Source organism: Oncorhynchus masou, chromosome 31 (assembly GCF_036934945.1).
Source record: "Oncorhynchus masou masou isolate Uvic2021 chromosome 31, UVic_Omas_1.1, whole genome shotgun sequence".
Classification (NCBI taxonomy): Eukaryota; Metazoa; Chordata; class Actinopteri; order Salmoniformes; family Salmonidae; genus Oncorhynchus; species Oncorhynchus masou.
In genome coordinates this window covers 75,637,555-75,665,198 of record NC_088242.1, presented here as the reverse complement: position 1 = coordinate 75,665,198, position 27,644 = coordinate 75,637,555, and the positions used below count along the sequence as shown (strand labels likewise).

Below are 27,644 nucleotides of genomic sequence, written 5' to 3'. Positions count from 1 at the left end.
CCTATAAGTTCATCAACCAATTCAATTAAAATACTCTGCCCATTTCTAAGAATTTGTAAGATACATATTTGCATGAAATGGACAGAGACCAGTCTCAAAATCAATCAATAGCGTTTATTCTCGAGAGTACTACCTATAAAATCATGTACATTAGTTTATATACCTCATGTTTCTTCAAATGTCTCTCCTCCCCTCAGATACAATGGCAGTATAGTTCACAAGCCTTCCCACATTGTCTACCACCTGTTAAACAATCTACTACTAGGTAGAGACAGGATGTCCTGTAAGGAACACAGCATTCCAGCCAGTCTGACGATAGCTCCATTCGTTTCTAACAAGGAACAGACAGTCCTTGTTCTAATTCTTGACTAAAATTACACACATTATATTCAGTATTATGATTATAATAAGATTCATACATCCATACAGTAACATAGTAGTATTCTGTTTAGTTATAGTTTTAAGTTAAATGGATACATAATTTAGTCATTATTCATCAAAATCCCATAACCAAAGTGTTGGTCCCATGTTTCATAAGGTGAAATAAAAGATCCCAGAAATTTTATATACACATAAAAGGCTTATTACTCTCAATTTTTTTGCACAAATTTATTTATATCCCTGTTAGTGAGCATTTATACTTTGCCCTGATAATCCACCTACCTGACAGGTGTGGCATATCAAGAAGCTGATTAAACAGCATGATCATTACACAGATGAACCTTGTGCTAGGGACAATAAAAGGCCTCTCTAAAATGCACAGTTTTGTCACACAACACAATGGCACAGATGTCTCAAGTTTTGAGTGGGCATGCAATTGGCATGCTGACTGCAGGAATGTCCACCAGCGCTGTTGCCAGATAATTGAATGTTCATTTCTTTACCATAAGCCGCCTTCAATATCGTTTTTGAGAATTAGGCTGTACATCCAACTGGCCTTACAACCGCAGACTATGTGTAACCACGCCAACCCAGGACCTCCACATCTGGCATATTTACCTGCGGAATCGTCTGAGACCAGCCACCTGGACAGTTGATGAAACTTGGGAGTGTTTCTGTCTGTAAACAGAAAAATCTCTGTATAATTGGCTGGGCCTGGCTTCCCAGTGGGTGGGCCTGGTGCCCAACTGGGTGGGCCTATGCGCTGCACCCCTGCCCAGTCATGTGAAATCCATAGATTACGGCCTAATTTATTTATTAACTGTAACTCAGTAAAATCATTGAAAGTTTAGCATGTTGCATTTACATACTTGTTCAATATACAGCATATGGGCGGCAGGGTAGCCTAGTGGCTAGAGAGTTGGACTAGTAGCCAGAAGGTTGCAAGTTCAAATCCCCGAGCTGACAAGGTACAAATCTGTCTTTCTGCCCCTGAACAGGCAGTTAACCCACTGTTCCTAGGCCGTCATTGAAAATAAGAATTTGTTCTTAACTGACTTGCTGAGTTAAATAAAGGTTAAAAAAACATATATATTAGCCTTCTGATTACAATGAAGAGCAAGATGTGCCGCTCTGTTCTGGGCCAGCTGCAGCTTAACTAGGTCTTTCTTTGACAGTAATCAAGATAAGACAATACTAGAGCCTGCAAGACTTGCATTCTGGAATGTGGTGTCAAAAAAGCACAGTGTCTCTTTATTATGTGTATGCCTCTCCCCATCTTTACAACCATTGAATCTATATGTTTTGACCATGACTGTTTTCAATCTAAGGTAACACCAAGTAATTTAGTCTCCTCAACTTGTTCAACAGCCACACCATTCATTACCAGATTCAACTGTGGTCTAGAGCTTAGGGAATGGATTTGTACCAAATACAATGCTCTTAGTTTTAGATGTTCAGGACCAGTTTGTTACTGGCCAACTATTCCAAAACGTGCAGTGACTGCATAAGCTGTGGTTGCTGATGTGTATATAGTTGAGTTATCAGCATACATGGACTCACAGGCTTTGTTTAATGCCAGTGGAAGGTTATCGGGGTGGTAGGGTAGCCTAGTGGTAAGAGCGTTGGACTCGTAACTGAAAGGTTGGAAGATCGAATCCCCGAGCTGACAAGGTACATATCTGTCTTTCTGCCCCTGAACAAGACAGTTAACCCACTGTTCCTAGGCTATCATTGTAAATAAGAATTTGTTCTTAACTGACTTGCATTGTTAAATAAAGGTAAAGTAGAGAGCTGCCCTGTGGTACACCACACCCTACATTTTTGACATTAGATAGGCTTCCATTAAAGAAACCCCTCTGAGTTCTATTAGATAGATAGCTCTGAATCCACAATAAGGCAGAGGTTGAAAAGCAATAAAACATATGTTTTCTCAACAACAGGTAATGGTCAATGATATCAAAGGTTGCACTGAAATCTAACAGTACAGCTCCCACAATCTTCTTATTATCAATTTATTTCAACCAATCATCAATCATTTGTGTCAGTGCAGTACATGTTGAGTGCCTTTATAAGAATGCTGAAAGTCTGTTGTCAATTTGTTTGAAGAGAAATAGCATTGTATATGGTCAAACACCTTTTTTTCCAACAGTTTGCTATGAGCTGGCAGCAAGCTGATATGGATGCTGTTAGAACTAATAAAGGCCGCTTTACCACTCTTGGGTAGCAGAATGACTTTGGCTTCCCTCCAGGCTTGAGGACAAACACCTTCCTTAAATATATGACAGATAGGAGTGGCCATAGAGTCAGCTAGCATCCTCAGTAGCTATCCATCTAAGTTGTCAAAGCCAGGAGGTTTGTCATTATTGATCGATAACAATAATTTTTCCACCTCTCCCACAATACCATTATAAAATGTTAACTTAAAATGCTTGTCTTTCATTGTTTGTTTTTGTATGCATGAATACAATGTCTCACTGTTCCTTTAGACAAAATTTGCCTAAATTTGCCCACTTTGCCAATTGAGAAATTATGTAACTAAACTCAACACAAAGAAGAAGAAACCATTATAAAGCCAATATCAGAAGAAAAGCTGCATTATCTAAACTACAGTTGACAAACAAATGGCCTAACAAACGTCAGAAATTATAATATGGCCTACCAAACATCAGAAATTATTAGCAGAAAGTTGTCTAAATTATGGGTGAAAGTAGCCAGTAGGCTATAAGGTCCAGTTTGGAGCAGCAAAATAAATTATTATGGAATTATGGTGGATTGAACTGCGTAGATAGCCTACTTTTGAAGTGATTTGTTTGACAATCAGAAGAAAATATCACACAACACCCATGATATGCAAAACTGAGCCTGTGCAGACACCGCTAAAAACATCAGCAAACGGGATTAGATGTTTACATGCCACAGTATCCTGTCTAAGATCAGCATATCTCAAGCATCTTATCCGAGTTTCTCATAACTGGGATACAAACTTTTTCGGGTTGTTGTAAACAGGATATGATGTTTATATGTCAACTCAAAAACAGAATACTTTAACAGGATATTGGTGGACATGTAAACCTGACTATTGAGATAAAATGTGATGTGCTCAGTGGTGTCATGACGTTGGCCTGGGCATAGGTTTATGACAGTCATAAATACCTATTTTTCCTCTCTCTACCCTACTGATGTTACATTTGCAAACCCCTTGGTTAAAATAGAGATTCTGGGAACTTCAGAAGGTGGGGGGAAATGAACTCTATTCTGGTAATCCGACCAATTGAACATATTCACTGATGTGGTCATCCTGTCTGGGTTGGCGCCCCCCCCCCCTTGGGTTGTGCCGTGGCGGAGATCTTTGCGGGCTATACTCAGCTTTGTCTCAGGATGGTAAGTTGGTGGTTGAAGATATCCCTCCAGTGGTGTGGGGGCTGTGCTTTGGCAAAGTGGGTGGGGTTATATCCTTCCTGTTTGGCCCTGTCCGGGGGTGTCCTCGGGTGGGGCCACAGTGTCTCCTGACCCCTCCTGTCTCAGCCTCCAGTATTTATGCTGCAGTAGTTTATGTGTCGGGGGCTGGGGTCAGTTTGTTATATCTGGAGTACTTCTCCTGTCCAATTCGGTGTCCTGTGTGAATCTAAGTGTGCGTTCTCTAATTCTCTCCTTCTCTCTCTCGGAGGACCTGAGCCCTAGGACCATGCCCCAGGACTACCTGACATGATGACTCCTTGCTGTCCCCAGTCCACCTGGCCGTGCTGCTGCTCCAGTTTCAACTGACCTGAGCCCTAGGACCATGCCCCAGGACTACTTGACATGATGACTCCTTGCTGTCCCCAGTCCACCTGGCCGTGCTGCTGCTCCAGTTTCAACTGTTCTGCCTTATTATTATTCGACCATGCTGGTCATTTATGAACATTTGAACATCTTGGCCATGTTCTGTTATAATCTCTACCCGGCACAGCCAGAAGAGGACTGGCCACCCCACATAGCCTGGTTCCTCTCTAGGTTTCTTCCTAGGTTTTGGCTTTTCTAGGGAGTTTTTCCTAGCCACCGTGCTTCTACACCTGCATTGCTTGCTGTTTGGGGTTTTAGGCTGGGTTTCTGTACAGCACTTTGAGATATCAGCTGATGTACGAAGGGCTATATAAATAAATTTGATTTGATTTGATTTGATTTGATATGTGGTGGTACTTAATGAATATAATGTCAGTTCGGTTGTCATCTGAGATATTCTCATCAATGATAAGATGACATAAACTCTACAGTGGAAAGTCTACACATCAGAGTTATCGGATTCACATGGAATTGTTGTTCAATTTAAATTTTTGAATATGAAATTATTCGTGATGGGATGAAATGTGAATTTAGCTTCTAAAATGTGAGATTTGGGTTTTCATAAGGTAGGGCTCTGCTCAATCAGCGGTCCACCCCCGTGGAGGGACATGGGCTATAAAACTTTTAAAACACGCCCTCCTCTCCCTTCCTATATAAAGCCTTGACGACAATATAACCTCCTGTTCCGAGGATTTGAGGACGACGGTCCGATGTCAGAATGGTTCAGATAATAACTACAGAACGAAGCCAACATCAGCGTGAGCTTTGGTTGCGAATGGTATGAACTTTGAACTCTTATTCACTACGGAAGTAATACCTCCTAGACGTTGAGTTAGCAACAGCCGCTGCAAACGAGGGTTAGGAAGGAACAGACAGAGTATCCTGTCTATCACACAACGACGTTACTTCAACGTATCCAATTGACCACCAGAGACATTCTTCGAAGGACAAAGGACTCGGTTGAGCAACACGGCCTTCCATCTACCACCAACCTACCGAAGCGCAGCTCAGAGTAAATATTTATTGCATTTTCCTTTTCCAAATGGGCGGTAATTTAGAATGCATAAGATACTGTATTTTTACGATAGCACAGCTTCGCCCTTTGTTCCTCAGTCTTCCCGCTCTTTCATTCAAACCCAGCCCTTTTCTTTTGTGTAACAAGCTGTCATATCTGTTCTGCTCGCTATGGACGTTTTCCTTTATGACGTAATTTGCAATCAAGTTATGATTTAATTATGTGTAATTCTGTGTTATTAGTTAGGTATTTAGTAAATAAATAATTAAACCCAATTTTGTATCGCTGATTCAACTTGTTAGCCAGGGTTCGTGCAGATAACCAAGAATTTACAACTTTCAGATGAAACTGAATTAAGATGATGATTAATATTGACTGATATTGATGTAAAATATTACTCGGTCTTTAAGAGTTTATTCGGAAGATAACAGCTCTATAAATATTATTTCATGGTGCCCTGACTCTCTAGTTAATTACATTTACATGATTAGCTCAATCACGTAATATTAATTACGGAGAAATTATTTTATAGAATAGCATGTCATATCACTTAATCCGGCATAGCCAAAGACACGACAGTGGGAATAACTTTATGCAGTGGAGTTTTGCAATGTTTATAATTAACTGAAATTTATCCAATGTTTTTTTTTAAATACATGGACCAATCATAATTATGTCGGAGACATTAAACTTATTTTTAAACATAAACAAGAGAACACAATGTCCAGATGGTCAATGGCATGTATTTTTCACAATGGCTGTCACATATTATTATGAATAGCTTTCCAAATAAATAACTTGACACTGTCTTGTGTATATAAAAACTCTTTACTTTAATGTAACCATACAAGAAATGCAGCATGTCCCAACTCTCAACATGTTCAACCTGTGAATAGATTGCACAAATAGCTTTATTTCAGCATCAATAAACAGGAACAAAACCATGAGTTGCTGGACATTGTTGGAATTCACTGACAAAGCCTGCATGTCAGCAAAATATCTTAAATCAATTATAAAATTATAGAACAAAGAAATATCATAATTGCTTAAAATGTCAAACACATTCACTATAATATTAACACAACATGTAAAGTGTTGATCCCATGTTTCACGAGCTGAATTAAAAGATCCCATACATTTTCCATACGCACAAAAAGCTTATTTCTCTCAGATTTTGTGCACAAATGTGTTTACATCCCTGTTAGTGAGCATTTCTCCTTTTCCCTGAAAGTCCATCCACCTGACAGGTGTGGCATATCAAGAAGCTGATTAAACAGCATGGTCATTACACAGGTGCACCTTGTGATGGGGGACAATAAAAGGTGAGTATGCAATTGACATACTGACTGCAGGAATGTGCACCAGAGCTGTGGCCAGAGAATTTCATGTTAATTTCTCTACCATAAGCCACCTCCAACGTCATTTTAGAGAATTTGGCTTTATGTCCAACTGGCCTCACAACCGCAGACCACGTGTATGGGGATGTGTGGGCGAGCGGTTTGCTGATGTCAAAGTTGTGAACAGAGTGCCCTATGGTGGCGGTGGGATTAGGGTATGGGCAGGGATAAATTATGGACAATGAACAGAATTGCATTTTATCTATGGCAATTTGAATGCACAGAGATCCCGTGACGAGACCCTGAGGCCCATTGTCGTGCTATTCACCCGCCGCCATCACCTCATGTTTCAGCATGATAATGCACTGCCCCATGTCGCAAGGATCTGTACACAATTCCTGGAAGCTGAAAATGACCCAGTTATTCCATATTGCATGTTGCGTTTATATTTTTGTTCAGTATATGCCATTTAGCGGACGTTTTTATCCAAAGTGACTTACAGTCATGTGTGCATACATTTTAAGTATGAGTGGTCCTGGGAATCAAACCCACTATCCTGACATAGCAAGCGCCATGCTCTTTTTAAAACTGAGCAAAAGAAAACAGTCCTGAAAGTAGCTATAATTGTGTTCTGTTATTATTTTTGAATATATTGGCAACAGTTGCTAATACCTGTCACCAACAAGTGTTCCCAGATTGCAAAAAAGGTATAGAAATGCCATACTCTGTAGCTCTCTGCTTGAGCATAGCCACCTGCGCTATACCATACAACTGTCAAAACACAGAACATAAACATCAGCAGACAATATATTATAAGTACACATATGAAAACTATAAAATATCTCTTTCAAAGTACTATACAACATAGGAGGCAAAGAATGATAGGTAAACAAAACTGTAGGCAAGCTGTGACAATAACAGTGTGTGGATAAAGCTGCAAAGTCCACAGGGAATGTATTTACTGTGGCATCCATAGCAACAGATGAAGTTTGGGTTGCATACTGTTGGTAATAGTTTTCAGGGCATATTGTTGGTGCAACAACATCAGAACTTCACACGGGAGGGGTATGACATACAGCTCAACTGCAACATTGGACATACACTGAGTGTACAAAACATTATGAACACCTGCTCTTTCCATGACATAGACTGAACAGGTGAATCCAGGTGAAAGCTATGATCCCTTATCGATGTCACGTGTTAGCTAAACCCACTTCAATTAGTGTAAATGAAGGAGGGGAGACAGGTTAAAGAATGATTAAGCCTTGAGACAATTGAGACATTGATTGTGTATGTGTGCCATTCAGAGTGTGAATGGACAAGACAAAATATTTAAGTGCCTTTGAACAGGGTATGGTGGTAGGTGCCAGGTGCACCGGTTTGTGTCAAGAACTACAACGCTGCTGGGTTTTTCACATTCAACAGTTTATTGTGTGTATTAAGAATGGTTCACCACCCAAAGGACATCCAGCCAACTTGACACAAATGTGGGAAGCATTGGAGTCAACAAGCTCTAACGAATTGAGGCTGTTCTGGATGGGGTGCAACTAAATATTAAGAAGGTGTACTTAATGTTTTTTACACTCAGTGTATATTTGCAATGTTTGGAAATTAACGTCCTCCTCGGGTTTCCTGTAGTTGTCTCTTTCTGCCCTTCCGCCAGTGAAGAGTGCTACAATCTGAAGTAAGAAAATAGTTTAAGTGACTGAGATCAATCATCTTAAAATCATGTCTAAATATTTCTGATAAAAGCATACAAACTATTTTGAGTGATCAGTGACACTTCATTAAACGTTTATGGGCCTGCTTTGAACATCCTAGCCATGAAGTAAGCACTAAACCAATCCAACATGTGTGTTACAACATTGTTGCTGTTTTTTCTTCTAATGTTTTTTTTATATTCATGACTCATGTTCTGCACATGAGTGCTTTATACTCCTTCATGCCTTACGTTTTCCTTCTATTAAATTGTTAACAGATGTGCTCTAGCCTCAACAACTCTACTGATCTCTCTGTAAAACAAGGAACAAATATACAGTGGGGCAATAAAGTATTTAGTCAGCCACCAATTGTGCAAGTTCTCCCACGTAAAAAGATGAGAGAGGCCTGTAATTTTCATCATAGGTACACTTCAACTATGACGGACAAAATGAGATTTTTTTTCTCCAGAAAATCACATTGTAGGATTTTTAATGAATTTATTTGCAAATTATGGTGGAAAATAAGTATTTGGTCACCTACAAACAAGCAAGATTTCTGGCTCTCACAGACCTGTAACTTCTTCTTCAAGAGGCTCCTCTGTCCTCCACTCGTTACCTGTATTAATGGCACCTGTTTGAACTTGTTATCAGTTTAAAAAGACACCTGTCCACAACCTCAAACAGTCACACTCCAAACTCCACTATGGCCAAGACCAAAGAGCTGTCAAAGGACACCAGAAACAAAATTGTAGACCTGCACCAGGCTGGGAAGACTGAATCTGCAAAAGGTAAGCAGCTTGGTTTGAAGAAATCAACTGTGGGAGCAATTATTAGGAAATGGAAGACATACAAGACCACTGATAATCTCCCTCGATCTGGGGCTCCACGCAAAAATCCCAGAACCACACGGGGGGACCTAGAGAATGACCTGCAGAGAGCTGGGACCAAAGTAACAAAGCCTACCATCAGTAACACACTACACTGCCAGGGACTCAAATCCTGCAGTGCCAGACGTGTCCCCCTGCTTAAGCCAGTATATGTCCAGGCCCGTCTGAAGTTTGCTAGAGAGCATTTGGATGATCCAGAACAAGATTGGGAGAATGTCATATGGTCAGATGAAAACAAAATATAACTTTTTGGTAAAAACTCAACTCGTCGTGTTTGGAGGACAAAGAATGCTGAGTTGCATCCAAAGAACACCATACCTACTGTGAAGCATGGGGGTGGAAACATCATGCTTTGGGGCTGTTTTTCTGCAAAGGGACCAGGACGACTGATCCGTGTAAAGGAAAGATTGAATGGGGCCATGTATCGTGAGATTTTGAGTGAAAACCTCCTTCCATCAGCAAGGGCATTGAAGATGAAACGTGGCTGGGTCTTTCAGCATGACAATGATCCCAAACACACCGCCCGGGTGTGTAAGAAGCATTTCAAGGTCCTGGAGTGGCCTAGCCAGTCTCCTGATCTCAACCCCATAGAAAATCTTTGCAGGGAGTTGAAAGTCCGTGTTGCCCAGCAACAGCCCCAAAACATCACTGCTCTAAAGGAGATCTGCATGGAGGAATGGGCCAAAATACCAGCAACAGTGTGTGAAAACCTTGTGAAGACTTACAGAAAACATTTGACATCTGTCATTGCCAACAAAGGGTATATAACAAAGTATTGAGATAAACTTTTGTTATTGACCAAATACTTATTTTCCACCATAATTTGCAAATAAATTCATTAAAAATCCTACAATGTGATTTTGTCTGTCATAGTTGAAGTGTACCTATGATGAAAATTACAGGCCTCTCATCTTTTTAAGTGGGAGAACTTGCACAATTGGTGGCTGACTAAATACTTTTTTGCCCCACTGTACCTTAAGAGGTGCTGATGCAATTAACATGTGTGGTTAAAAGTGAATGATACAGTCATGTGTTAACGTATATAGGATGTGTAAATGATTCATGAATAGGCTAACAGGAGATATTAACAGGCCTGTCCAAGTCACTCTCCTTTTAAGGCAGAGACCTCATGGGAACCTGTGGCACAGACAACTATCTCTCTTTAAACAGTGTTGAATAAGAACAACTTAGTGTCTACAGACACTGAAGAGATACAATTGACACAACATGCCAAACCAGTTGAGTAGGTTTGTGTTCCTGGGAAATTGCCAACATAGAGAGGTTAGGGTAGAGGTAAGAGGTAATAGAAGACAGGAAATATAATAAGGGAGTGAAGTGCACTCACAGTCTTGCTCTCCATCTTCACTGGGAAAGCAGTTTTTGAAGAGACAGTGCATTGTTCTATAGCAGTTATCCAACAGGGATTTGGGGGTCACGAACCTCCACCCTTTTGAGTTGGGCTCCTTCACTCTATTGTAGATCTCCTCTATTCGCTCTGGGGGCTCTCTCTGAGAGGTAAACATACAGCACATTACCATTATGAGTTAAGTTTGTCCACAGAGAGATGAGCAGAGCAGTGACAGTGACACGATGACCAGTCTTACACACCTCATCACTCTGTGGTGGGAACACCTGCTGGATCTTCCTGAAGAGATCTTCCAGATCGGAGGTGTACTTGTAGGAGGGATGTCTCTCTGGCAGGACCCTCAAGATTCTCTTCAACACCTCCTGGTTGACCAACAGCCACACACCCTGCAGGTCCCCCTCCTCCAGATCCACCACCCTCACCCTCTGGAGGGACAGAACAGAGATAAAGTGACGTAGTGGGAAGCGGGATAGGAGGAGGAACAGCTATAGATGTATAGAGTGATAAGAGTGAAGGTTGGAGATAAAGGAAGGAGAATACGGAAGCAAAGTAGATGAAGGGTGAGTGAGTGGATGGTATGATATGTTGATTTTTCATATGACTGAACAAGTTAGAAGAGTGATAATGATAAGGAAACAAAGGGAGGGACTCACCAGCCTGCTGATGTTGCAGAGTTTGAAGATCTCTTCATAGTGAACTCTGATGGTGTAATTAATGGGGAAATTGTGCTTCTGTTAAAGACAGGAAAGATTTTGGTGTCAGATTGTGTTTGTACAAAAAAACACCACCTTTCAATATAATTATTCTGTGCAGTGATCCACGCACTAGTCTTCCCTAATGTGTGTCTAATTTCATTAATATTCCAAACTTGCAAGTCACTGTCTTGATATCCTGAACCATTCTTACAAAGTTACGTCTTCTGTCGGTGAGTTTTGTTTCCAATGTCTTCAACGACTTGCACTGGGCCAATGTTGTGGGTGTCATCAAAACCGGTATTACCCACATCAAACCTACAGGGGGCACAACACACATATCATATAATACAGGGTTCTCCAACACTGTTCCTGGATAGCTACCCAAGTATTTTTCTCTGCTCATCCCTGAGTAATAAAGGCCTAGTGCACTAATTTGGTGTTTCTTAATTCTTATTTATTTTTTACCACCACCATTGAAGTGGTATAATGGTGTGAGAACTGAACTCAGATGAGTAAAGACATTGAGACATCTCTCACAGTGCAAAGACAGACCATCGCTCCTAGCTAGACCTCTGTGGCTGGCTGGCTACTGTGCTAAAATTAATTACGCTGAAATATAACCTCTTCTTTCCATCAGACTCATTATCTCATTGAGAATCCACCAATCTAAGGGAGAGCCCCTTCTGAGCCAGATTATAATACTGAGTAAACACCTTAATTTTCACACAACAATAATCTCCTCTAAAACGCTTCACCATAATCAGTGATGTACAGTCTTAGAAAAATGGGTTCAAAAAGGTTCTTCGGCTGTCCCCATAGGAGAACACTTTTTGGGTTCAAGGTATAACCCTTTGACATGAAACCTAAAAGGTTTTTTACCTAGTACCAAAAAAAATTCTATAAAGTGCTATCTTATGGGGACAGCCAAAGGACCCTTTTAGGTTCTAGATAGCAACTTTTGTAGTGGTAAAAAAAACATGCCGGTCGCAGTGGGGAAAAAAGCAGCACTGCCTATATTTTCAATGCATTTTTCTGCAAAAGGTGGGTAAACTGTTGGGCAAAAAACATTTTGGTAAACTCCATTATACCACGGACCATAATCTGCATGTGGTCAAGGGCAGGATACACAGTCACGGTCAGCACAACATTTTTTGCTGTTATGTTTGTGAACACAGGATTGTTCGGTTTGGTCCTGTGGTCTAAACTCAGATTGAGACCGTAAGTGCCTATTTTGACAAAAGGGTATTTTTTTCTCAGGAGTAACTAGCTCTGGCTGTACATAGACTGGGGAAGAATGAGTGGTGGCATGCAGTCCAAAGCTAGTCTATTGTTGATCACTGTGTGGTTAGATACTGTGGGCCAGGGCTTGGATGCAGACGGCTGTATAGAGACTCCGAGTCAGCAAAGTCTCCAAGACCTCACAACACACTTCACAAAGCACTAGGAATATGCCTCACCGCACAATCTGTATACACCAAACAAGTCCATATACAGTCAGGAGCTCAAACATCAGATATTCATATACCTCACTCACCCCACCTCCCCTCTATTGTCTTCAATAATTATACCTTCTTCCTATCTTTTTTACTCCTGTATGTCTCTCTCTCTCTCTCGCTCTGTGCTACAGGACGTGGTTAGATACATAGATACCAAGATTTAACTGCTATCTCTTTTTTTTGCAACAGAAACCGGACCTACGCAATAACTTTTTTTGGGGGAGGGGGGGGGGTTCTCTATCTGAGATAGGAAATACCCATAGATGTTTTCTACTGTCTCTCTCCTTTGAAACTTTCTAGCTTGAGCTCTTTGCAATATACATTGTCAGTGATGATTTATGGTAATAGTTGTTCAGTTTACAGAGAGCACTATCATCTTTTAAATCTTAATTCGATTTAGCACTCTCACTCTCCAAAGACAAACTGGGGCTCAGTTACTGAACGTGCTCATGGTACAAACAATTCTTAATGGTCTCCACTGACATATGTACTTCCTCAAACTATTAAGGGCCTCTTAGCTTTAAACGCATAAGTGGTTGATGTGATGAGGTCTCACCCAGCCCATTGCAACAAAAGCATAACTTATTAATGAAACCAGAAATAACATCCATGATGTCAAACTAAACATAATCTCAGTTCTGACCCCAATACATTTGGAAGCTAGATTATTTCCCAACAATATGTCAAGAAGACTCTAGCCTTTGGCCTGTTACGTAATTCTTCACACATGAACATACACCACAGCACTTCTCTTACCGAATAGCCCACCCAGGAGCCAGGTTGTTGGCTGGCACATAGTCCAACTGAGGTCCCTGTCTAAACACGCTGGAGGCCTCCGACTCAGAGCCCACACTGTTCCAGAGCACCACCAGGCCGTTTTCGCTCCGTGTTACCCTGTAACAGCAACACAGAGAGGCATTTTTAGACATTTCAACATTCACTTTCTTCATTGGTGTTAATTTGATTTTTTCTGAATAGCTACAAACACAGTACCCTTGTCAGGTTGAAAGAACAGAGAAAAAATAAATAACCCCACACTGCTCTTGCTAGTACCACTGCTCTTTATTAGCTTTATGTACCAGCCTCAAGGCCTTCCTCGGAGATTTTGAGGTTGAACGGACAGGAAATAAGTTTAAACTGATATTTCATGACAGACACACGTGTACATCTAGGGCACCAACCACTTTATGTCAAAAGGAGACATGGGTCATTAGCTGAGTTTGAAGTTTAAAGTACTGCATTGCCAAAACCAGTGCATAAAGAACTCCACTCTAGTAATGACTTTCCCTCACTTAACCAGGAATTATTACTAGATGTCTGTAAATGCTCTGCAATCTTTGTCAATTAAATAATAATTCGAATAATGATTCTATAACGCACATTCACTTGCAGTAACGCCAATATAATACGGTTATTACAGACTTATAAATACAACGTTGTTAAGTAAGGTTAATATATCAGTGATACAATCTAGTAATAATTCATTTGCAATCTCGAGACCGTCATCAAATTCAAATTTGGGTCTATGTACACCGAATGTGAATGATGTGATTATTCATTCACATGTGAATTTCCATGATCAGTCCCCCCCCCCCAAAATGATGAAAAATGATCAAATTTGATATCAAGAAAATGAATCACACATCATAGCTGTAATTTATAGAAAGGTGGAGGACAGTGCCAAAATGACACATGTCTGGACACACATGGTACTGTATGTAACAATAAAATGCATAGCATAATATCGTCAACATATTTATTATCTTTTAATAACAATATGTATGACTGTATAACAAAAGTGGGCAGCGCAGCAGCCTATGAAACGCAGCAGTTCCAATATTTGCGCAAAGCGTAACAAATTCGAATTCAATATTCAAACTTGCACAATCACACCTGTAACAACCGAAACCCGTCACTTCAACAATCCAGTATCTTCAGAATAACCCGCAGCAGCAACGATCAAAAGCACACATGCCCCACACAAATGATTTACAAATCTGGGAAACAACGCGTGCGTTAATCCGGACAGTGACATTGGCACGATGTGTCGTCTTCAACAGATTATCTGAGTGTGGCAACACCCAGAACAAAACCCCGTCTCAGACCAAAGCGAATTTAGGAAAATAACCGAAGCCTCCCTTTCTTGCCCTCTTTGGCCCCCAGCTCTTCAAAATGAGAAAAAAATAATAATTGCGAATCTGTTCGTCTCCAGCAGCAGCTCCGAATGAGGGCAGAGCCTGTTAAAAAAACTTGCTTCTACAGGCCCAGATGTCACGGGTTTTTACTTTCACTTTCCAATCTCTCCGAAATAATGCTCTCTCATCCCTGACCAGACTGCCCCCTGAAACATTCTTTGCGTTTAATAATTGTAGGCGAGGACAGGACTCCACGTTAGTGTCCATACAGGCTTACAACTTTCCCATGTGCTCAAAAGTCACTGGTCCAGGCATGTATGCGATGTATTCACAATCACATCATTGCATGACATTCACACATCACTGTCTTGCATCTCTCTCTCTCTCTCTCTCTCTCTCTCTCTCTCTCTCTCTCTCTCTCTCTCTCTCTCTCTCTCTCTCTCTCTCTCTCTCTCTCTCTCTCTCTCTCTCTCTCTCTCTCTCTCTCTCTCTCTCTCTCTCTCTGGCCACTCTTCAGAGGCTGGTTCCTCTCTAGGTGTCATCCTAGGTTCCCACCTTTCGAGGGAGTTTTTACTAGCCACAGAGCTTCGACATCTGCGTTGCTTGCTCTTTGGACTATTAGGCTGGGTTTCTGTATGAGCACTTTGTGACAACTGCTGATGTAATATGGCTTTATAAATACAACTCTAGGTCATCTGTGTGGCCAGCATACACTGTCATAAAAAAAAAGTTGTTTCAACTAAATATTATTAAGTAGCTGGTTCTACAGCTTTGTTTGTTTACTCAACTTTTCAGTCAAAGTATTACCTGAACTTTACTTTGCCATTTGGGCAATGATGCCCTTCATCTACTTCCCCAGAGTCAGATGATACAATTTTTATGTCTATGTGTCCAGTATGAAGGAATTTAGAGGTTGTCTGACGAGTCAATGCTAACTAGCGTTGATGCAATGAATGGAAGTCTATGGGTATCTACTAGCATGCCAAACTTAGCTCCAACATGAAGAAATTTAGAAAAAAACATAGGCAAAAAGTTCATTCAAATATAAATGACTATTTTAGCATTAGTTACACACACACGCACGCACGCACGCACGCACGCACACACACACACACACACACACACACACACACACACACACACACACACACACACACACACACACACACACACACACACACACACACACACACACACACACACACACACACACACACACTGATTTTAACATACAATGTTTTCAATTGTCAATTTACATATTTGTATTCAGAGCCTTTACTTGGTACTTTGTTGAAGCACCTTTGGCAGCGATTACAGCCTTGAGTCTTCTTGGGTATGACGCTACAAGCCTGGCACACCTGTATTTGGAGAGTTTCTCCCATTCTTCTCTGTAGATCCTCACAAGCTCTGTCAGGTTGGATGGGTAGCATCACTGCACAGCTATTTTCAGGTCTCTCCAGAGATGTTTAATTGGGTTCAAGTCCGGGCTCTGGCTGGGCCACTCAAGGACATTCAGAGACTTGTCCCAAAGCCACTCCTGCATTGTCTAGGCTGTGTGCTTAGGGTCATTGTCTGTGGTCCTTAGTGCGTTGGAACAGGTTTTTGTCAAGGATCTCACTGTACTTTACTCCGTTCATCTTTCTCTCGATCCTGAATAGTCTCCCAGACCCTGCCACTAAGAAACAACCCCAAAGCATGATGCTGCCACCACCATGCTTCACCGTAGGGATGGTGCCAGGTTTCCTCCAGACATGACGCTTGGTATTCAGGCCAAAGAGTTCAATTTTGGTTTCATCATACCAGATAAGGCCACTGTGTTCTTTAAGACCTTCAATGCTGCAGAAACGTTTTGGAACCTTTCCCCAGATCTGTGCCTCAATACAATCTGTCTCGGAGCTCTACGGATAATTCCTTCGACCTCATGCCTTGGTTTATGCTCCGACATGCACTGTTAACTGTGGGACCTTATATAGACAGGTGTGTTCCTTTTCTAATCATATCCAATTAATTTACTTTACCAGAGGTGGACTCCAATCAAGTTGTAGAAACATCAAGGATGATCAATGGAAACAGGATGCACCCGAGCTCAATTTCGAGTCTCATAGCAAAGGGTCTGAATACTTATGTAAATAAGGTATCTGTTGTTTTTTTTTAAATACATTTGCAAAAAAATGTAAAAACCTCTTTTTGCTTTGTCATTATGGGGTATTGTGTGCAGATTGATGATAAAAAAAAAATATTTGAGCAATTTTAGAATAAGGCTGTAACATAACAGAATGTGGAAAAAGTCTTAATACTTTCTGAATGCACTGTACAGTCGTGGCCAAAAAAAGAAATATATACACTGCTCAAAAGGTGGTGACCACAGACCACTTCTCAGTTCCTATGCTTCCTGGCTGATGTTTTGGTCACTTTTGAATGCTGGCGGTGCTTTCACTCCAGTGGTAGCATGAGATGGAGTCGACAACCCACACAAGTGGCTCAGGTAGTGCAGCTCATCCAGGATAGATCATCAATGAATGCGAGCTGTGGCAAGAAGGTTTGCTGTGTCTGTCAGCGTAGTGTCCAGAGCATGGAGGCGCTACCAGGAGACAGGCCAGTACATCAGGAGACGTGGAGGAGGCCGTAGGAGGGCAACAACCCAGCAGCAGGACCGCTACCTCCGCCTTTGCGCAAGGAGAGGCAGGAGGAGCACTGCCAGAGCCCTGCAAAATGACCTCCAGCAGGCCACAAATGTGCATGTGTCTGCTCAAACGGTCAGAAACAGACTCCATGAGGGTGGTATGAGGGCTCGACATCCACAGGTGGGGGTTGTGGTTACAGCCCAACACCGTGCAGGACATTTGGCATTTGCCAGAGAACACCAAGATTGGCAAATTTGCCACTGGCGCCCTGGGCTCTTCACAGATGAAAGCAGGTTCACACTGAGCACGTGACAGACGTGACAGATTCTGGAGACGCCGTGGAGAACGTTCTGCTGCCTGCAACATCCTTCAGCATGACCGGTTTGGCGGTGGGTCAGTCATGGTGTGGGGTGGCATTTCTTTGGGGGGGCTGCACAGCCCTCCATGTGCTCGCCAGAGGTAGCCTGACTGCCATTAGGTACCGAGATGAGATCCTCAGACCCCTTTTGAGACCATATGCTGGTGCGGTTGGCCCTGGGTTCCTCCTAATGCAAGACAATGCTAGACCTCATGTGGCTGGAGTGTGTCAGCAGTTCCTGAAAGAGGAAGGCATTGATGCTATGGACTGGCCCGCCCGTTCCCCATACCTGAATCCAATTGAGCACATCTGGGACATCATGTCTCGCTCCATCTACCAACGCCACGTTGCACCACAGACTGTCCAGGAGTTGGCGGATGCTTTAGTCCAAGTCTGGGAGGAGATCCCTCAGGAGACCATCCGCCACCTCATCAGGAGCATGTCCAGGTGTTGTAGGGAGGTCATAAATGCACGTGGAAGCCACACACACTACTGAGCCTCTTTTTGACTTGTTCTAAGGACATTACATCAAAGTTGGATAAGCTTGTAGTGTATTTTTCCACTTTAATTTTGAGTGCGACTCCAAATCCAGACCTCCATGGGTTGATACATTTGATTTCCATTGATAATTTTTGTGTGATTTTGTTGTCAGCACATTTAACTACGTAAAGAAAAAAGTACTTAATTAAGAATCATTCATTCATTCAGATCTAGGATGTATTATTTTAGTGTTCCCTTTATTTTTTTAAACAGTGTATATATTCATTTTCACTAAGTTTGCTGCCTCAGTGTCTTTAGATATTTATGTCAGATGTTACTATGGAATACTGTAGTATAATTACAAGCATTTCATAAGTGCCAAAGGCTTTTATTGACAATTACATGAAGTTGATGCAAAGAGTCAATATTTGCAGTGTTGACCCTTCTTTTTCAAGACCTCTGCAATCTGCCCTGGCATGCTGTCAATTAACTTCTGGGCCACATCCTGACTGATGGCAGCCCATTCTTGCATAATCAATGCTTGGAGTTTGTCAGAATTGTGGGTTTTAGTTTGTCCACCCACTTCTTGAGGATTGACCACAAGTTCTCAATGGGATTAAAGTCTGGGGAGTTTCCTGGCCATGGACCCAAAATAACGATGTCTTATTCCCCGAACCACTTAGTTATCACTTTTGCCTTATGGCAAGGTGCTCTATCATGCTGGAAAAGGAATTGCTTGTCATAAAACTGTTCCTGGATGGTTGGGAGAAGTTGCTCTCTGAGGATGTGTTGGTACCATTCTTTATTCATGGCTGTGTTCTTAGGAAAAATTGTGAGTGAGCCCACTCCCTTGGCTGAGAAGCAACCCCACACATGAATGGTCTCAGAATGCTTTACTGTTGGCATGACACAGGATTGATGGTAGCGCTCACCATTCTTCTCCGGACAAGCTTTTTTCCGAATGCCCCAAACAATCAGAAAGGGGATTCATCAGAGAAAATGACTTTACCCCAGCCCTCAGCAGTCCAATCCCTGTACCTTTTGCAGAATATCAGTCTGTCCCTGATGTTTTTCCTGGAGAGAAGTGGCTTCTTTGCTGCCCTTCTTTGACACCAGGCCATCCTCCAAAAGTCTTCGCCTCACCTGCCTGCTGCCATTCCTGAGAAAACTCTGTACTGGTGGTGCCCCGATCCCGCAGCTGAATCAACTTTAGGAGACGGTCCTGGCACTTGCTGGACGTTCTTGGGCGCCCTGAAGCCTTCAGAACAATTGAACCGCTCTCCTTGAAGTTCTTGATTATCTGATAAATGGTTGATTTAGGTGCAATCTTACTGGCAGCAATATCCTTGCATGTGAAGCCCTTTTTGTGCAAAGCAATGATGACAGCATGTTTTGTCCTTGCAGGTAACCATGGTTGACAGAGGAAGAACAATGATTCCAAGCACCACCCTCCTTTTTAAGCTTCCAATCTGATATTCGAACTCAATCAGCATGACAGAGTGATCTCCAGCCTTGTCCTCGTCAACACTCACACCTGTGTTAATGAGAGAATCACTGACAGGATGTCAGCTGGTTCTTTTGTGTCGGGGCTGAAATGCAGTGGAAATGTTTTTGGGGGGGATTTAGTTCATTTGCATGGCAAAGAGGGACTTGGCAATTAATTGCAATTCATCTGATCACTCTTCATAACATTCTGGAGTATATGCAAATTGCCATCATACAAACTGAGGCAGCAGACTTTGAAAATGTATATTTGTTTCATTTTGAAAACTTTTGGCCACGACTGTACATGATTACATTGTGCATGTTCATTTATACAGTAATTTGTATTCAACATGTCTTCAACTGGGATTCGATCTCACTACCTCTTGGTTCACAGCATTCCAATCTTCCTGCTATGCCACCATGTCTTTATCAATAACTGATGTTATCTGTGTTACTACACTTTGCACTTCGAAGTAAATCTCAGCTCTGTCAAAAGTACACTAAAAACTATTTTACCAGTGATTAAGGAGTAACATTAAAAACGATGTAATTTGCCCCACTAACAGACGACTATACAGAAATGGGTTATATCCTTCCTGTTTGGCCCTGTCCGGGGGTGTCCTCTGATGGGGCCACAGTGTCTCCTGACCCCTCCTGTCTCAGCCTCCAGTATTTATGCTGCAGTAGTTTATGTGTCGGGGGGCTGGGGTCAGTTTGTTATATCTGGAGTACTTCTCCTGTCCAATTCGGTGTCCTGTGTGAATCTAAGTGTGCGTTCTCTAATTCTCTCCTCTCTCTCGGAGGACCTGAGCCCTAGGACCATGCCCCAGGACTACCTGACATGACTCCTTGCTGTCCCCAGTCCACCTGGCCGTGCTGCTGCTCCAGTTTCAACTGTTCTGCCTTATTATTATTCGACCATGCTGGTCATTTATGAACATTTGAACATCTTGGCCATGTTCTGTTATAATCTCCACCCGGCACAGCCCGGAAGAGGACTGGCCACCCCACATATGCTCTCTCTAATTCTCTCCTTCTCTCTCTCGGAGGACCTGAGCCCTAGGACCATGCCCCAGGACTACCTGACATGAGGACTCCTTGCTGTCCCCAGTCCACCTGGCCGTGCTGCTGCTCCAGTTTCAACTGTTCTGCCTTATTATTATTCGACCATGCTGGTCATTTATGAACATTTGAACATCTTGGACATGTTCTGTTATAATCTCTACCCGGCACAGCCAGAAGAGGACTGGCCACCCCACATAGCCTGGTTCCTCTCTAGGTTTCTTCCTAGGTTTTGGCCTTTCTAGGGAGTTTTTCCTAACCACTGTGCTTCTACACCTGCATTGCTTGCTGTTTGGGGTTTTAGGCTGGGTTTCTGTACAGCACTTTGAGATATCAGCTGATGTACGAAGGGCTATATAAATAAATTTGATTTGAAATAAATGGTACAGTTAGGGTACCAAATTATCCCACCTCAAACGCACATGTGGATCATTATGGATTCTTTGGCCTTCATCCCACGGTAGTGAGGTGGGCAGGAATGACCAGATCTGGCAAATAATACAGTACCTCAATGGCTTCAGGAGTGGTTAGTTGGTTTTTAGTAACATTTCAACAGCTGAATGTTCCAGTTTAAGGAATATTCAGGTATTGGCTGAAATTAATTTGCCCTCTGACCCAAGTCCATTCATTATTATAATCAGTTAGTTAGCTGTAAGATCAAAGTCTAGGCATAATTAGAATTTAATAAATGTCATCACACTAGTAGGAGTGGGTAGCTTAAAGTGGCATCATCACCCCCTTGTCTCCTTCCCATCATTTGCTCTGTGTGAAAACATGCTGGTGAAAGCAAACACCTCAGATACATAATATAGTTTTATTTTATGTTTTCACATCACGATCAATGAAGATCAAGGAGAGGAAGCCCCTTTAGACAATTGAGATGCACCCTCATTTGAGATTTCAGGCAGCGGGCCAAGAGACATTCTCTTTACATCATCTGCTAGTCCAGACAAACTGACATCAGGGGGGGGAAGTCCCAGAAGATGGAGACCAATGACTCTCCAGTGATGGAAATGTAAGGATGCTGAAGATGGACACCCTCAAAATAGGGGCAGGGTCTAAGTGGAACGACCCTGGTGCTCAGTAGTTAGTCTTCTAATGTTTGAATTATTGCTTGCAGTTACAACATCAGGATGTTTGAATAAAATTAAGTTACTTTAGAACACATTGAAGTAAATAAGACACATAACCTATTGAACTGAAGAAATGTCTGAGACAGCTTACCAAGTACAACTTTTTATGCAAAAAAAATGCATGCATTTGTGCATATTTGGGAAGTCTTTCCCTGGCCAGCAGAAATGATGTTTTAACCTAAACCTGAGAGTACATATTGGCATGGCACAGATCTGGGGAAGGGTACAAAAACATTTCTGCAGCATTGAAGGTCCCCAATAAGACAGTGGGCTCCATCATTCTTATATGGAAGAAGTTTGGAACAACTAAGACTCTTCTTAGAGGTGACCGCCCAGCCAAACTGAGCAATCGGGGGAGAAGGGCCTTGGTCAGGGAGGTGACCAAGAACCCAATGGTCACTCTGACAGAGCTCCAGAGTTCCTCTGTGGAGTTGGGAGAACCTTCCAGAAGGACAACCATCTCTGCAGCACTCTACGAATCTGACCGTTATGGTAGAGTGGCCAGACTGAAGCCACTCCTCAGTAAAAAGGCAAAGACAGCCCGCTTGGAGTTTGCCAAATGGCGCCTAAAGGACTTTCAGAACATCAGAAATAAGATTGATCTGATGAAACTAAGATTCAACTCTTTGGCCTGAATGCCAAGTGTCACATCTGTAGGAAACCTGGCACTATCCCTACGGTGAAGCATGGTGGTGGCAGAATCATACTGTGGGGATGTTTTTTAGCGGCAGGGAGACTAGTCAGAGGAAAAGACGAACGGAGCAAAATACAGAGATCCTTCATGAAAACCTGCTTCGGAGCGCTCAGGCCCTCAGACTGGGGCGAAGTATCATCTTCCAACAGGACAACAACCATAAGCACACAGCCAGGACAACGCAGGAGTGGCTTTGGGACAAGTCTCTGAATGTCCGTGAATGGCCCAGCCAGAGCCCGGACTTGAACATCTCTGGAGAGACCTGAAAACAGCTGTACAGTTACGCTGCCCATCCAACCTGACAGAGCTTGAGAGGATCTGCAGAGAAGAATGGGAGAAACTTCCCAAATACAAAAGTGTGTCCATCTTGTAGCGTCATACCCAAGAATCAAGGCTGTAATCGCCACCTAAGGGGCCTCAACAAAGTACTCAGTGAAGGTTCTGAATACTTGAGATAAGAATTGTGATTTTTTTATACATTTGCAAAAATGCATAAAAACCTGTTTTTGCTTTGTCACTATGGGATAGTGTGTAGATTGTTAAGGGATTAATTATTATTATTTTTTTTAAAGGGTAGCCTAGTGGTTAGAGCGTTGGACTAGTAAATCATTTAAGGGTGGAGAAGGATTACTTATCCTAGGATAGGATAAGTAATCCTTCTCACCCCCTTAAATGATTTAGATGCACTATTGTAAAGTGGCTGTTCCACTGGATGTCAGAAGGTGAATTCACCAATTTGTAAGTCGCTCTGGATAAGAGCGTCTGCTAAATGACTTAAATGTAAATGTAACCGGAAGGTTGCAAGTTCAAACCCCCGAGCTGACAAGGTACAAATCTGTCGTTCTGCCCCTGAACAGGTAGTAAACCCAGTCATTGAAAATAAGAATTTCTTCTTAACTGACTTGCCTAGTTAAATGAAAGGTAAAATAACAAAAATGTGGAAAAAGTAATGGGGTCTGAATACTTTCCTAATGCACTGTATGTTCCTGGCAATCTCACCATACCTGCTAAAATGTCATGGTTGGGCACAGTGCCTTTATGCACAAATATTTATATAACAACAATGGTAGTCGAGATATGTATCCTCCCACATGCTGTATTTGGACGGGATGACATTGGGGGATTAACAAGCACAAAAAACATCTGTAATCCGCCATGTCACTCATTTTTACTTGGCAGGAGACTGGAGTTTGCCAAAAAACAGGTTATTCTGTCTGGAATTGGAAAAGTCCTCCAATAATACTAGTCCAGTGCAAATATACATCCCTATGCTTTGAGAGAAATGTCTGAGTTTGACAGGTTTTGCTCGCGGTTTGAACAAGAAAAGAATAACTGAATCAATAAATTAATGCAAAGTGCTGCACATATCCTATTATTTGAATAGTCTACATGTATCAACTTTCAGTGAAGATTCATATCACCCTAGACCCACTTCAACTTGCTTATGATGCCATCAATTTGCTTACAATCCAGACGATGCCGTCGCACTTCACACTGCCATGTTTCATCTGGAAGAGAGGAATAACTATGTTAGAATGCTGCTCATTGACTATAGCTCAGCATTCAACACCATAGTACCCTCCATGCTCATCATTAAGCTTGAAGCTTGAGAACTGGGTCCTGGACTTCCTGACGGGCCACCCCTAGGTGGCAAAGGTAGAAAACAACACCTCCCCTTCGCCAATCCTCAATACTGGGGCTCGTGTTCAGCCCCCTTCTGTACTACCTGTTCACCAATGACTGCGTGGCCACGCACGTCTAAACTCAATCATCGAGTTTGCAGACAGTAGTAGGCTTGACTACCAACAATGACCAGACAGTCTACAGGGAGGAGGTGAGGGCTCGGAGTGTGGTGCCAAGAATAACCTCACTCAACGTCAACAAAAAGAGATGATCGTGGACTTCAGAAAACAAAGGGAGTACACCCTATCCACATTGACGGGACTGCAGTGGAGGTGTAAAGCTGCAAGTTCCTCAGCGTACACATCCCTGACAAACTGAAATGGTTCACCCACACAGACAGTGTGGTGAAGACAGCGCCTCTTCAACCTCAGGAGGCGGAAGAAATTTTGCACCTAAAACCCTATAAAGTTTTACAAATGCACAAATGAGAGCATCCTGTCGGGCTGTATCACCGCCTGGTACGACAACTGCACCGCCCTCAACCACAAGACTCTCCAGAGGGTGGTGCGGTCTGCCAGACGCATCACTGGAGACAAACGACCAGCCCTCCAGGACACCTACAGCATCCAATGTCACAGGAAGGCCAAAAAGATCAAGGACAACCACCCTGAGCCACTGCCTGTTCATCCCTCTATCATCCACAATGCCAAGTCAGTACATATGCATCAAAGCTGGGACTGAGAGACTGAAAAACAGCTTCTATATCAAGGCCATCAGACTGTTAAAATAGCCATCACTAGCACAATAGAGCAAGGGGGGGCAAAGTACGGCCATATCCAGCCCACCCAGCACTCCACTCCAGCCCGCGAGACATTTTTTAAAAGTTAGTCTTGTCCCATCGCTGCAACTCCCGTACGGACTCGGCAGAGGTGACGCTCGAGAACAGTGTGTCCTCCGAAACACGACCCAGCCAAGCCACACTGCTTCTTAACACAATGCCCGCTTAACTCGGAAGCCAGCCACACCAATGTATCATCCCTGCAAATTGATTTGAACTATTTGCCCTCCAAAGAAATTGGGCCCTCTTGAATTTCAAAATCCCGATGTGGCCCTCGAACCAAAAAGTTTGCCAACCCCTGCATTAGAGGCTGCTGCCTACAGTATTTACACTACTGTTCAAAACTTTGGGGTCAGTTACACACGCAACCATTCAAAAGTTTGGGGTCACTTAGAAATGTCCTTGTTTTTGAAAGAAAAGCACCATTTGTCCATTAAAGTAACATCAAATTGATAAGAAACACAGTGTAGACATTGTTAATGTTGTAAATGACTATTGTAGCTGGAAACAGCTGATTTTTAATGGAGTATCTACATAGGCGTACAGAGGCCCATTATCAGTGAAAGATTAACGGGGAACATAGCTAATGGAAACATAGCTAATGGAAACATAGCTAATGGAAACATAGAAAAAGGTTCACCATCCAGCTGTATTACTTGCTATTGTACACAATCCTCTAATCTCTTACAATAGATGTGGACAATTTGTCCAGCAAGGAATATACCCTTTAAGCCGATAAAAAAAGAGCCGTTTGAGAATCCAAAATCTTTTTAGGATTAAAATTGACATCAAAAAGAAAAAGTCCTTTTCATTTGTGGCACTCAATTACAGCAAAGACTCAAAATGGATTGTTTCAACAAACACACAATGCAAAAACATTTGACCTAATTATATCAAAGTGTTTACTAGACCATGCGTCACACGCATTAAAACCCCAAAAATGCTCCTGTATGCGTCTATAGCACTGATGATATATACACATGATAAATTCAAAAGAATCCAGCTAGGTTTAAATGTCATCCTATGAGTGAAAACCACAGGGTAAATATCCACCATAGATATTATTATTAATTATAGTATTTACAGGCCTAACAAACAAATCAGGGCCTAGAGGACAAATCAAAGCACCTACAGATGAAGACTTTGAAAAATGTGTTCAGCTCCCACCTCTTCATGTTAACACAGCGGAACAAGTGTCAGTCTCAACATGTCAGTTGACAGTTTGTATGTGTATTTGTGCAGGTACAGAACACAAGGGTTCTAGAAGGCATAGCGTGTGAGGATGTCCTCCAGTTTCTTTGAGACCTCAGGTGGTGTACGGTCCAGCTCTTCTGCAACTCTTCTGCTTGTGGGGGTCCATGGAGTTAGACTGAGATCTGTGTGAGCAGTTCATCACATTCTGCAGACACAGATAGACAGGACAGAGGAAGAAGATCAGATACAGTAGGCAGACTGTCTGGATGTCCAACGAACAAGGCTTCTGATTTATTTCTGCTATCATGTTCAACAGACTTAATTCACAGCATGTCTAATGATCTTGCCAAATGTACTGACTTGGAAAGTCAATCTAAAATATTGTCATAATTATAAATACAGTTTATAAAGGTTTTATACAAATGTATACAAATAGCCTCTAAAATATGTAAACAAACTACAAATGTCAAAAGTGTTGTTTTCTTGGAAAGCTGTGGGTACCATTATATGGTACAATATCAGTACTTGTTGCATTACAACTTGTCTTATCATCAACTGATTTCAGCCAGTGTACGGCTGTGCATTACATTTATTGTTTGACTGGAATGTGTTGGCAGTTAATTAGAAAAATGTATGGAAACATTCCTCAAACTGTCTGGCTAGAGAGATAAATTCAACAAATTAATTATTTTAGACAATATCTTATCACAACACTCACAAACCATAGTTGACCAACTCCCTGACCTAGATCCCATCATAAGAAGGTTCATGTACATTCTAGTATTCCAATTCCTTATTCTGTGAACACAACTCCCCTGTTTTCAAGTCCTGCCAATGAAGACAGTTCTCAATACAGATGGTGTACTCTAGGTCTTTAATGAATGTGTGTGTGTGTGTGTGGTACCTCGTGGGAAGTGAAGGGCACCAGGACGCCGACAGACTTGTGTAGACCAGACTAAGCTGCCGGGTATCCGTGTGGTCTTCTGCAGTGACAGCACAGTCTCCCCGATGTGGTAGTTCATGATCACTTCAGCCTGACACAGAACAAGAGACATGGTACAGGGTCAGACAGACATTGCCATTACATAAACATTCCAACTCACTTCACACTCCCCACCCAGAAAACACCGCTTACATGCACCCTTTTTACCACTTGCCCACAATAAGTCAAAGTGGAGGGAATTTCCCACTGACTACCTAAAGAAAAAGTTGCTCCTAAAAACAGTTGCTTCCAATAAACAGCCAAATGGAAAACAGCATGTTAAACAGCGATTTGGCCTGGACAGCAGGTCTGTTATAGGCCGGGTCTGGGATGAAGC

At 42.2% G+C, this 27,644-nt stretch overlaps 1 protein-coding gene and 1 pseudogene across 4 annotated transcripts; both read right to left on the bottom strand.

Annotated features, from left to right (window-relative positions):
• Positions 1 to 7,963: 7,963 nt before the first annotated feature.
• Positions 7,964 to 15,176, bottom strand: LOC135524450 (interleukin-34-like). 4 transcript variants are annotated; one of them, XM_064951996.1, is made up of 7 exons: positions 14,593 to 15,176; positions 13,456 to 13,593; positions 11,415 to 11,518; positions 11,162 to 11,239; positions 10,751 to 10,993; positions 10,583 to 10,650; positions 7,964 to 8,234 (listed from the first exon to the last, which is right to left on the bottom strand). In XM_064951996.1, exons 2-7 carry the CDS (start codon positions 13,493 to 13,495, stop codon positions 8,228 to 8,230), a joined length of 540 nt encoding a protein of 179 aa, XP_064808068.1. In that variant the 5' UTR covers positions 13,496 to 13,593; positions 14,593 to 15,176; the 3' UTR covers positions 7,964 to 8,227. The 4 variants fall into 4 exon arrangements, with proteins under 4 accessions (XP_064808068.1, XP_064808064.1, XP_064808067.1 ...); XM_064951992.1 differs by having other exon boundaries at positions 10,488 to 10,650; positions 14,593 to 15,174; XM_064951995.1 differs by having other exon boundaries at positions 10,488 to 10,650; positions 10,751 to 10,933; positions 14,593 to 15,171.
• Positions 15,177 to 26,437: 11,261 nt separating this feature from the next.
• The window catches only part of LOC135525017 (splicing factor 3B subunit 3-like), a 32,512-nt pseudogene continuing 31,305 nt past the window's right edge, over positions 26,438 to 27,644 (bottom strand).

What these genes read in the sequence shown, in the direction of transcription:
- LOC135524450 (XM_064951992.1), bottom strand. Translation starts at nt 13,495, where the DNA reads ATGTGCCAGCCAACAACCTGGCTCCTGGGTGGGCTATTCG. An exon ending in CCGACAGAAGACGTAACTTT is followed by an intron (nt 11,240 to 11,414) that starts GTAAGAATGGTT and finishes TGTCTTTAACAG; the next exon opens with AAGCACAATTTCCCCATTAA. An exon ending in TCCCACCACAGAGTGATGAG is followed by an intron (nt 10,651 to 10,750) that starts GTGTGTAAGACT and finishes TTTACCTCTCAG; the next exon opens with AGAGAGCCCCCAGAGCGAAT.